This window comes from Anopheles moucheti, chromosome 3, assembly GCF_943734755.1.
Source record: "Anopheles moucheti chromosome 3, idAnoMoucSN_F20_07, whole genome shotgun sequence".
Taxonomy (NCBI): domain Eukaryota; kingdom Metazoa; phylum Arthropoda; class Insecta; order Diptera; family Culicidae; genus Anopheles; species Anopheles moucheti.
Window position 1 is genome coordinate 27,500,755 of NC_069141.1, and position 12,183 is coordinate 27,512,937.

Genomic DNA, 12,183 nt, shown 5'->3' on the forward strand with positions numbered 1-12,183 from the left:
CCCGTCCTTACAAGCGCAACTGCGCAAGCAGTTGCACTGAAAACAATGCAAGGGATTGTATTCACGGATACAACACACATACAGACCGTGCAGCGTTAGCAGTCTGCACAACAGAGTCTGGATCCAACAGCCAACGTGAAAAGGTCTGCTCCTTCGGTTACGAGTTTAATAATAGTTTATAATAAAGATCAAGAAAATATTTGTCGGCCACAGCATTGGCTACAGATATTTTCGATCAAATTGTTTCCTTTTTAATTTGATTTTGTGCTATAAATTAAGTCTGCTACTAAATTTCCAAAACTCGCACAAACGGCACAAATTGTTTGGGGCCCCGAACACGGCGAGGCCCTAGGCGACCGCCTACTCCGCCTACCGTTTGATTCGCCGCTGGTAACTTTCGATGGAAAGTGAGAGTGATTGTCAATTGGGCCTTACTCCGTTTGCACTAACAGTAACAGTAATAAGTATCCTTTTATTGCATTATATCTTACGTCTTCCAAACGACAATACACTAAGATCTCTGGCGTTTGCAGATATTATGCTGCTGTGCTTTTCATCATTAATTAATAACTAAAACAGAATTGCTAGCATATTTTAAGCTGTTTTTAAAACTACCTAAACTTCAGTACAACAAAAGCACACACGAAATGGCACTACCATGTTCTACGAACAGCTACGAACCTGCCTGTAGCAGAAGAACAAACGTCAAAGCCTTCCTGATCTTCATGATCGACCGGCATCCGTAACGCACTTTTCCACCATAACTACCACCGAAACACTGAAACCATCGCCATCGTGGAAGGACAATTTATAAGGCACTACGCGAAGGCACACAGGAGCGAAACGTACGGCCCTTGTCACCGTCCATGACGGTTTATGAGGCACAGTGACTTAGATAAACGTGTTACGCTACCACAATACGTCCCAAATATTCCCGGGTCCGAAGCCGTTTGATGACTAGTTACTAGCTTTTTTTTTCCTATTATTTACACTTACTACCAGTGCTGTGGTCTAATCGTTCTAAGTAGGCTGATTAGAACCGCAGTCAGCGGGCCGAACGGAGGTGATTGAATAACCATTTTCCCTGTACGCCTGAACGCGTTTTCCATAAAGAGTGGAGTTATCGGGTAAGAAGTAATATAAAACAACAAAAAAAACGAGCAGGTCTCTCTGCAACTCGGGTCGACAATGGAATCAGGGTTTTTTTCCGGGTGGGTGGAGAGTAGTGCACTTAATTGTGTTTCCTGTTTACCACCTCAAGAACCGGTTCCTGCTGTCTACCATAGTTCACTTTCTATACGCTCCATCAACTGAACGTGTGAGACTCATTAATTAGATAAACATGACGTGTTTCGAAAACTGTTTAGCTGGTAAAACATGAAAGGGTACGATAATCGGATGGCGTGGGCGCAAGAATGCATCCACTGACGGATGTAGACATGTTGGCGTCCATGTGCCCTGAAATGCACTAGTGCGAATTGAACATTGGCATGGTGTAGTGTTGCATCACGCTCGCTTCCTTCTGCTGTAACCGTCGCCGTAAATCCTGAAGGTAGAACGCATCGTCAATCTCGTTGTCGCTAGGTGGCGCTAGTGTAGCGATCGTAGTGGCCAGTGTGCTGGTTGCTAGCGGTAACCGATCACCACTGTAGCGAGATTTATCCTGCTCAAGAATCGTTCTTATGTGGTCCTTCGTGACTTCGTTGGTACCGATGTGATTAAAGTATGGCCACTCGTCGTTGTTCTGGTTCGGATCCTGCGAGTACGGTGTCGGAAAGTGGTCCACATTGTTAAAGGAACTTTCCAGCTTTCCCCACTGATCGATATCGCTGATGAAGGGATCCCGATTGAGACCGTGCTTGTGCAGGACGGAATCCTTCTTCTGCGGTAAGCTGAAACCAGACCACCGACCAATTGCAAACGGTGAGGCCGGATTGGTCGATATTAGAAACATGCCTTCCGTACCGGCCGGGCAATCTTCGCCCGCGACAACTTGCACGTTATTCTGGGGACAAAAGCCAAGCAGATAGTACACGTAGCTTTGACAACTCCAGCCCCAAAAGCCGGTTAGGCTGCGAATTGATTCGGCAAAGTAGTCCGGTGCACGGTGATGACTACAAGCCATCGGGTCTGTAAGAAAAGGGGTTGCACATTAGGCGACAAGGAGTCTTAACACCCCCATAATGATCACCGGTACTCACTTTGTCCAGAGCTCCAACAACCGGGCTGTAATATTCCACCATTCACGTAGAAATCCGCATGTCCACACCGTTCGATCTTTCCCTGCACCAACGCGTTCGTGTGGATCACATCTACAAACTCCGCATCGGTAGGATCCAGCTTATCGTCTGCAGCTGCCGTAATGAAAAGTGGCATTGCGGGATCCAGACCGGTAATGCGCTTTAATCGGAAGGGTCTCACCGTTGTGGACACGTAGTTCGTCACCTGTGCGCCTAGCGAAAACCCAACGAGATGAATATTATCCGTCCCAGCATCGATGATTCGCTGCACCAGTTGACCAATGCATTTGCCAACATGGCGCGTGTTGTGTACGGCCGATGGATAACACGGCCCATGGGCAAGATCACTCCAGTCAACGTAGAATAGATTATAATTCGCACGCGAAAGGTACTCTAGAAGGAACGGAATTAACGGCAATGTTAAAAAGAACCCCTAAAAAGTAAAGCCATGGCAATCTGTACCTCCTTTCATGTTTATTAGCGGTGTAAGAAACATGTCTGCATTGTAACCATGGATGATGACCTTAACAGGATGGGATGGATTGAAGTAGGACGTACTAAGATTGGACTGCTGCCACGTCTCATCGATGTGGATATACTGTCGATCATCGGGATTTGATCGGGTAAACAGATAGAACCGAATATCGCTATCCGGACAGGGACGGTCAACGATCCAGACACAGTTTCCGATGTTGAAGCTACTTCGTCCCTTTTTTACGGAGACCGGTACCGGTTGGCAATTTGGCAGGAACAGTAAAGCTGTTGTAAGGAATCGGAAGACCAACAATTAATATATCAAACGCATTTTTAAGACATACATGTTTATAGTAACACCCTCATGATTATGCCATTTGACCTTTAAGTAGGCAACCGGATACCCGGGTATTTTTTTAAACTTTAAACTGCAATTACTTTTGATTCATTGCTTGTATTGACCTGACATTTTCAGTAGCCTCCCAACTTTTTAATAAAATTATAAATAAATAACTTATAAATAAATACATTACATAAAATTAAAAATATAATTTACAAGAAAGTCTTTTTTCATCTACGAGCAACATGCAGCAAAGTACTCTACAACATTACTCAAAACCTTGTGAAGAGTACATTAAATTCCATTTCCACTCTTCTAACTCAGCGGCAAACCATACGTCCATAATGGTTATTTCTCCAAGCAATATGTTATTGCGAGCAAATTTGAATACAATTTTTATATGTACATTTTACTTTTTAATTAATTACGAATGATCCCCGAATGATTGATTACGAATATACGAAGGATTACTTGTTTCGAATGTTATTACTTGTTGCTTTTTTATATTATAATATGTGTGATATAAAAAATGTGTATAATTTTGCATCATAGTTCTATATTCATTTAACATTCCGATTTACAAAGATTTGCAAGAATATAAATAGAAAGCATTGTTTAGCTACGAAAGCCGTTAATTGTATACGTCAAAACGTATGGAATAGCTGGGTATGCTGGTTGCCAACTTACGTGTGTAAATTTGGTTGACAACTTTACGGTTAAAAGTAGTAATTTCGCATAACGCTTATGGTATAAAGATAATTTCTTAAAAAGTTTGTTTACAACTGTGACATGTCAATGTGGTTGGTTTTATCTTTCTGTTTGAAAATATTGAAATCAAACAGCTGATAAGGGAAGCGTACTCAATCACTCTCGCGATAATGCAAATAGACTATCAGCTCTTAACAAGATAAGAACACTTGATACTGAACCTGAACTGTTCGTTGTGTTATAACCCTGAAAGAAGGGGGGGGGGGGGGGGGGGGGGGGGGGGTCGTGTTGTTACTAGTCATTGTCATGGTTTCCCTTGATATGATAAACTGGCACTCACCAAGAAACATAACTGCCAGCAGCATGTTCCACAGCGGAGAAGAACGAACGCAATTCTCGCCTCCCATTTTTATGCTGCTCTCATCACCGATATGTGGAGCGATCTGCTTCTGCAACGTTTTCCGCTTCACGGCTGTGATAAGCACTACTGCACACGCCGACGTGAACGCGCTAAACACCGCTTATCAATCACAATAAACACACTATCGCTTTAATTTCGCACTGCAATACAAACGCACACGGCCACAAGTTGTCGCAGCGGTCATTAAAACGTGAACGATGGGTTTGTACCGGAAACGGTTAGACATACCATTAGACACATTCTCACACCCATCCTCCTGGGCAATAGTACGGGACAGGGTTGAGGTTTTTCTTTTGCACACTTGTACTCACACGAAACTCCAAACCGGGACGGAACGTACAATTAGCAAACGCATCCGCAAACCTTTACCGCACGGATGAAACTAAGAAACTAATGGATTGATGGTGGGTGGGCCTCAAAAAACCGTAATCGATTTCACCGATTCTGCTGCATTTCATCGCACCGTCGCACACACGAAGCGGAGTGCGTTAAATATTCTTTACGCGTTCCCGCGCAACATGATGGAGACGCGAAAGTGTTTTGCACGTGTGATTTCCCTCCTTTTGGCCCTTTTTTTTCTCTGTTCCCTTTTGCGTTTGGCGCAACCTATGTGTGCCGGGTGCGGCTCTTCCCTCGGCGCACTGAATCGACGACGGTTTCACTAGTTCTCGTTAGCTATTCTTCCGTAGTTGTGCGTTTGGTTCGTGATATCGATTTTCACTCACCGATGACAACACGGAAAACTGTCCAAAAAATGATCGATCCGTCCGGACGGTTCGTCTCTGACTGGCTGTTGGGTGCACCCACGGGTCGGACGGTTCGAGTGAAAGTTGGTTTCCGTCCGACTACTGAGCGGAAAGTCGATTCTTCTTTAACGTTTTTGCTACACCTGCTTTCCGCATTGTTTTGGCAGTCGCACGGTGAAAGAAGGAAGTGACAGCAAACGGTTGGTTGCGTATCGTTTCTATGGAAACACTGTGTAAACGTGCGAACTAAAACTAATCAAAAGTTTACTAGAACACATGAATGAAATGGAGCGCAGTTTAGAAGTTGATGCGACACGCTTACTTCTAACGACACCCGGCATCAATTGATTTGCTCTTGCCGTAGGTTCCGTCGCTGACACTGGGGGTTGTTTTGTTTATCAAAGCTCGGAGCGTTGTGTGGATGTGTTGGTGACACACGTTTAAAGGGGTGGTTTAGGACAGGGGTGGCAAACCTGGGAGGTAGTTAGTCAAGACTTTATAGAAACAATATTTAGTATTTATCTATAAATGTGATTTGTTCACTTTATTACATCATGGTGCATTCGATCATTGTGTTCTACTTGTCTTATGTTTTCTTATCTTTTTCGATCGCATTTCCTTTTATCTAGTCTTATGTTTATATGTTTTGTTCAATATTTTTTCATTTATAATTTTTATTCAAACACCGTTTCTTTTTCAATTTGTACCAAAACTTTTCATTTAATTAGTAATGTTTATTGCAATATTAAGTTCTTTTATATTTTTATCTGTTTTCTTTTCCATTTTTTTTATTAAATATACAGTCCTTCTGGAATCTTGTACGCGTTTGGGAAGCTTACAGCATTCTAATACTTTTATTTGCTAATTATTCTCAACTGCCATCCTTCAGCTGCACTAATACACTGAATTAAAGCATTTACATATTATTATGTAACTTGCTTTGCTATTTAATTTACTGTTTTTTATGTCATTTTAGTGATAGGATTAGCATAGTAATGTAAGAATAAAGTAAGAGTGCTATAGTTCAACAGCGACAGACTTCGCCATTGAGAGAATATCGTACACACACCCTATTAAACCAGGTCAGAGGACTTTGCCGGTCCAGACTGGTATACGACAATTATGTGTTCACAACAGTTATGCAAAATGGATAAAGTTACTTCCAGCTGCATAACGGTTCGACACCTTTGACTTTGGGGAAGCATGAAAGCGTTGCAAACATTAAAAGCAAACCGGTTGAACAAAGCTGTAAACGCGAATGCACAATTGTAATGCAGCATCGCATCGGTGCACATATGCAAATCAGACGATCGGAATGATTCGTTTAAAAACCATAATAAAACTTACACATGATTTGTAACCCCACTTTGACACTGTTGCAATAATTGTGAAATTGTGTAAAGGTTGGATGGTATTTGTTTGTTCATTTGTTTGTTTATTAAATAAATTCTTAACTGCGCATTGAGCCCGCATAGTGGAGGTTGTATGTTACAAAGCCTTACATTGTTACAGTTAGTTTAATTAATCATTTATAAACTGGGCTTCAAATAACAGATTCAATCTGCCGCTAATGTGTTACACGATCTGTTGCACGTTGCTCTCCTAATACTTTCTAAATGGCATTTTCTATCGAGATTTTTTTGTCTGTAAATGATCATCACCCATTTTCCTTTCCAGCGACAGACAATCCACATGTCCAGAAGACTCTGTGCTGTTCGCATCGTTGAAGGTCGTTCGGGAAATAGATGGCAGTGCGCTTAACCTACTGATCAAAGCACTACCCAACAAATTACCACTGCGCGCGCACGCGCCCCATGCATCACGCGTGAGGCAATTGCAAATGCGCCACGAAAAAGTCATAAGTCCCAAGAAGTACGGCCCCCTTATGAGCTGATCCCGATAAATCACCAATAATGGCAGTGTGTTATGTGTAGTCTTTTTGTGACTCTTTTTTAATTCGCTGCTCGCAACACTTCTCGATTGCGCACCCCGTTGATCTGCAGTAATGAGACGGCTCGGTGCGTCGTTGCCCTCTAATTCTCTTTATTGCCAAGCCTATGTTTTTTTTTTCATGTTGGTAGCTTGGTGTCCTCTCACCTTAATGCGAGTTTATGCGAGTGTGTGGTTCACTTTTTACATGACGTCGATCGACCGGTAGTAGTGAGGCAAGGTGAAATCTTCCACCATCTCCATTCATTGAGATCTTCTGTACTGATTGCTTACTGCATGGCGAAGCCAAGTGAATGAATTCCATGCCGTCTTCTTTCCGGTTTCCGTGTGGCACTAATGTTCGCGGGTGTTATGCCACCGTGAAGTGTCGAAGATGTTGGATCGACATGAGACTTTATGCGCCAAGAATAAGCAACCTGCACCGGAGTTTCGACGTCCATCGTCCAAGCGGATCCACCATTAGAAGCCCATCGCAAATGGAGACTTTTGGTTCGTAGGCACAAAGTATACACCCTCAACACTGTGAAAGAGAAAGAGACGAGGTAAAATGGTACGAGAAATTTATTGTTAGCAAACGGTTCAGTAGGTCACTGGCGTCCCAATATGCCCGAAATATTGAGTTTTTCGGTAGGACCAGGAAGTGTTGACCCACTGATTGTTTCCAAAAACGCTCGTGGAACCGGGGGAAATATTCTCAGGTACTCCGGCAGTCGGAGGGTTTCGGATTGGATTGATGCGCTACTCACGTATTCGAACAGTACTCGCCCATCAGTATGCGATTGGTATCGTGCACATTGTTGTTTTCGCCGAGGGCCACGTCAGGTTGCGTCGTCTCTTCCTGCCGGCTGCTATCTTCACCGGCAATCAGCGATTGCTGCTGCTGCTGCTGCTCGACACGATACTTACAGAAGCCGAAAAAGTATGCAAAGTAACTGGTGCAGCGTGTCGCCCAAAACCCGTGCTTGCTGTTGATCGATTCCGCAAAGTAGGCGGCCGACATTTTGTGGCTGCAGAGGGGTTGATCTGTCGAAAGGATCATGATTGTTTAAGGGTGGCGATACAAACACACGAATGGACATGCTTTCACGAAATTAGTTCCATCATTACCACACCATGAAGCAATATGGGATGCGATCGATCGGCACTCACTTGAATCTTTTTCACAACCCGGTTGATTTTGGCCTCCGTTCATGTAGAAATCGACATGGCCGCACGCTTCGATCTTCCCGTAAACGCCCGCATTGGTGTGGATCACATCGACAAAGTCGGCATCGCTTTGGTCCAGCTTCCAGTGGGGTCGGGCCGTCGCAAAGAACGGTAAGGCCGGATCGAGACCTGTTGGATGGGATGGATGCGGGAGTTGGAATTTAAATGTGTGGTACATATCATAACCCATTGACACCATCTTGTTGGAACGTGACCTCGTACAACTGTTTGAGGAAGCATTGCGTAGCAACATTGAACGCAGCAAAAAACCGCACACAACGACGATGGTCATGCAAGTAGGGCTTTCTTTTTTTTTATCTGCTCGCAACGTTTTGTGCTTTGAACTTGACATAAACTGCTGGAGGCAATTGTAGAAAATTAAAACGTACACCACATGGCACAGTATGACGGGCGTCGATGACATTGACATTAGTCGTTCGTGCCGAGATGAAGGTACGGAAATGCTGTGTACTACACGGCCGGCATGGCAAGATCAAACGAACAACCATTTAAAAATGAAGACTTTTCGAATCTTCCAAACAGTGCGTGGTTATGCAATAAAGCGTAAGCATTTTTTGTGTGTGTTTGTGTGCCTGATACCTTTAAGGATAAACAATTGGCGGTCAATTTGACTTCAATTCAATGGTTAATTAGCATTTGCGCATAGCGAGAAAACACGATGAACAGGTTTTCGCTGCTACGCGCAGCTTTTACCGATCGCTGATCCATGTTTGTAGGTTCGTTAATTAATGTGTGACCCTATCTCTCACTCTCTGAATACGGTGGGTCACGCTGGTTGTTTGTTTATGGCAAATATCGTACCAGTGAGAAATATGCAAAACCCGACATGGTTCTCACTTTCAACCGAAGATCAGTTCGCGTGGACAGAACATATCGGAGCGGATTGAAATAGTGTCAAGAAAGGGTGTTAATTAATCATAGACATTTAGAAAAAAAGTGATAAAAATGAATAAGAAATATGTGGCCTTCACAAGGTACTATTTTCTTTTTTCATATGGCATATAGATCTGTTGAGCAACTTAAGTGTTTTAAATGAGTGGTTAAGCTGGAAAATACTAGAGTATTATTTATATTTTTTGTCCATCATATCTTGGGTATCCTAATTTTTTCTATAATAAGTCCTTAATGAACATTTTCATGGTTTTATTAAACAAAGTAATACGCACACCCAGTACGTAGGACTGACTCTTCAGCAACGTGTAGAAATAGTCAAAGGAAGCCAGAAATCCCAGAAGGCCTAGACCTCTTGAGGTTGTTGTGTCGATAAAGAAGAAGATCAACACCATCACGTAAAATACATAAATAAGTAAATTGTGCCAAAAGTTTATTTAAAAACCAAAATTATTTCCATGTTCAGAGAGCTTAGATTACTTTAAAGTTAGCTCTTGAACACTAAAGTAAAGGACCGTAATTCGAAGCTTGATCAATGTTTAATAAATTATATCTTGGAACTAAATGTCTACTTAGATTATTTTGTGGTCTGTTCTGACTATTTAAACTAGCGTAACACACGCTACCAGGCGCTGTTAATTTAAGCAGCTCATTAACAGAAAATTGCGATAATCTTTAAAATTCTGCCAGTACAACCTACAACTTCCGCGATCGAGTTACAGATGAGCTTCGTACGATCATTGTTTTCTGGTTTATCTAGCTGAAAGGATCATTGCACTAGGTAGCTAGGTCAGTTCAGTTCAGGTATATAATGCACCGTAAAACCGAACACCTTCATAAGCATCTGATCAACCAATCAACCGTTACGGAGTCTAACAATTACGAAAGATTGCAACAAGACGGCGAACTGCTGTTTCAATGTTTCAAGAACTCACATTTTATGAACGAAATTGGTAATCACATGGAAAGCTTTTTAATGCGAGAGAGTTGCTAAAGCAGGTCCAAGAGTGGATGTATGTTGGTGTAATATTTTAGCAAATTTATTACCACTCGCTAGCTGAGTTTGATCTCACTTTCGCGATCTTGATAGAACGCGATCGGACTTCGTAGATCATTCGGAAGTTTACGATGAAACGGGTTTACGCAGAAAAGCAATGTTAGCCGTAGCTGTAACGTTCCGATTTTGCAGTGCAACGAACGCAATGAGACTAAAAATACGCATTATCGACTAAGGGTACCCCCGTTCGGTACGGGACGGTAGAGAAATAGAAAATTATGCCAAACTGTCACTCGGTCAATGCGAACCACTACTCACGGGTTAAAGACCGTGTCTGCGCATGGAACCGCTTGCTGTGCGTGTGCAAAACATATGAGCTCGACGTTCATCTGGAGTACTGCGGCTACGTACCTGTGATACGGCGGAACTTGACGCCAATCGATTTCTCCAGCGCGTTGCTGGTGAAGCTCAGCACGTGCGCACCGAGACTGAAACCGATGGCGTGCAGATCGCGGGTACTAAATTCCGGATGGTTCGCCTGCAACCCGATCAGGAACGTGGCCGTACATTCGCCCGCCTGCTTGGTGTTGAAGGCGGCGGTCGGATAGCACGGCAGCCGGGACAGTTTACCCCAATCGACGATGAAGACGTTCGTGTTCGGTTTTCGCAAGTACGCTGGCAGGTACAATGCAAACGAGAATGAAAGCAGTGTATTGATTTTGTCGATGGGTTTGGTTTGTTGGTCCCCTAGCCATCCGTCCCTACCTACCTTTGCGGATCATTTTGGTAGCGTTGAAATCGATACTACCGCCATATCCGTGTACGATCAGCTTGTTGGTTTGGTTAAGCGAAATGTGTTCCGGCACGTGCGGATCAATAGCGTCCAGCAGTACGGGGCCATCTTGCGGGTGCTCGCTGGAGAAGATGTAAAACGCGATCGTTTTGGATGTGCACGGCTCGAGATATTGGAACTGGCAGGGCCCTATCGAGAACTCGTGCGCCCTCACAATGTCCCGTATGAAGAACAAGAGGAGAACAAGGCGAAAGCACTGGGACAGATTGCGCGGATGATTATGGCACATTTTACGACCTATGGACACTTGATCACGGTTGCAGTCGTCACTCTCACTATCGACCGACGAGAAATAACTTTAATCGATTATCGATCGTGCAGATTGTCAACTGTTTCATCGGAATTTCGTTTGCTGTTGGATGGCACTGAGCGTTTCGTTTTTTGAGCCACTCTGTACACTAAATTGACCACACGTTGGGGCGTCCTACTTTGGGAGGCAGTAATTTGACGTGTTTCACAGACACTTTCATCACAATTCAACGTCCATCCAGTCGGATTGCATTCGCACTTCTATTTCTGCCTCACATCCCAAACGCATGCCCGGCTGGTCGATCGATTTTGTGGGAATCGTACTGAAAATTAACAACTTTGCTGCATTTGGGACCGTGGAGATGATGATGATGATGTCGGCTTATTGCACAATGCAACAAACTGACGATCGAAGTGTCTTACACTGGTTGTTCGAAGGTTAGAGTAGGGTGGGGATCGAATAGGGAGTTTGGTCTCCGTCTCCGTCTCCGTGCGGGATGAAATGAAATGCGTGAAGGATGGCAACGCAGCGAAGAAAACGATCCGGGCGGAGCCGTATACTCACTTCAGACGACGACTCCCATTCTCGCTGGCAACACTGCCAAAGCAAAGAACTCGTGAGGCTACTTTTGCCGGTGTGATCCTAAGGACCGAACGTCCGAAAGGCTACTGAAATGGAAGCCCAGCAGTATCCGGAGTCGGTGGATCTCAGCCGCGATGGAAGCAGTTTCCCGCCAACCTAAACGTTCTAATTCCCCACTCACTTTCAATCGAACCCACTTGAGTGAGCAACTGCTTCTGCCTGGCTAGTCTGCTCGCAGTGACTGTGTATGTCTCGTACGAATTTCGCTAATCCTATTTGGATGTTGTACACACACACGCTGCACGTTTTGGGTGGGGGATTAAAAGTGGCAATATGCTCAGTTTGGCTAGGCACCACCACCGCATGGTGTGCTTGATGATGGGTGGGAAAGACGAGTTTTGTATATGAATAATAATGATGATGATGATGATGATGATACCCGGTCGTGTCACGATGCGGCCGTATAATGGTGAGAAGCTGTGAGAAAGAATTTGTTTTTATACG

The 12,183-nt window shown here is 43.8% G+C and overlaps 2 protein-coding genes across 2 annotated transcripts; both read right to left on the reverse strand.

Annotated features, from left to right (window-relative positions):
- Positions 1–334: 334 nt before the first annotated feature.
- On the reverse strand, positions 335–6,280 carry LOC128302636 (pancreatic lipase-related protein 2-like). The gene is made up of 4 exons (XM_053039501.1): positions 6,277–6,280; positions 2,703–2,999; positions 2,202–2,633; positions 335–2,130 (listed from the first exon to the last, which is right to left on the reverse strand). Exons 1-4 carry the CDS (start codon positions 6,278–6,280, stop codon positions 1,469–1,471), a joined length of 1,395 nt encoding a protein of 464 aa, XP_052895461.1. The 3' UTR covers positions 335–1,468.
- Positions 6,281–7,338: 1,058 nt separating this feature from the next.
- Positions 7,339–11,076, reverse strand: LOC128302637 (phospholipase A1-like). Its single transcript, XM_053039502.1, has 5 exons — positions 10,764–11,076; positions 10,406–10,669; positions 8,023–8,214; positions 7,626–7,902; positions 7,339–7,399 (listed from the first exon to the last, which is right to left on the reverse strand). Exons 1-5 carry the CDS (start codon positions 11,074–11,076, stop codon positions 7,339–7,341), a joined length of 1,107 nt encoding a protein of 368 aa, XP_052895462.1.
- Positions 11,077–12,183: the final 1,107 nt, after the last annotated feature.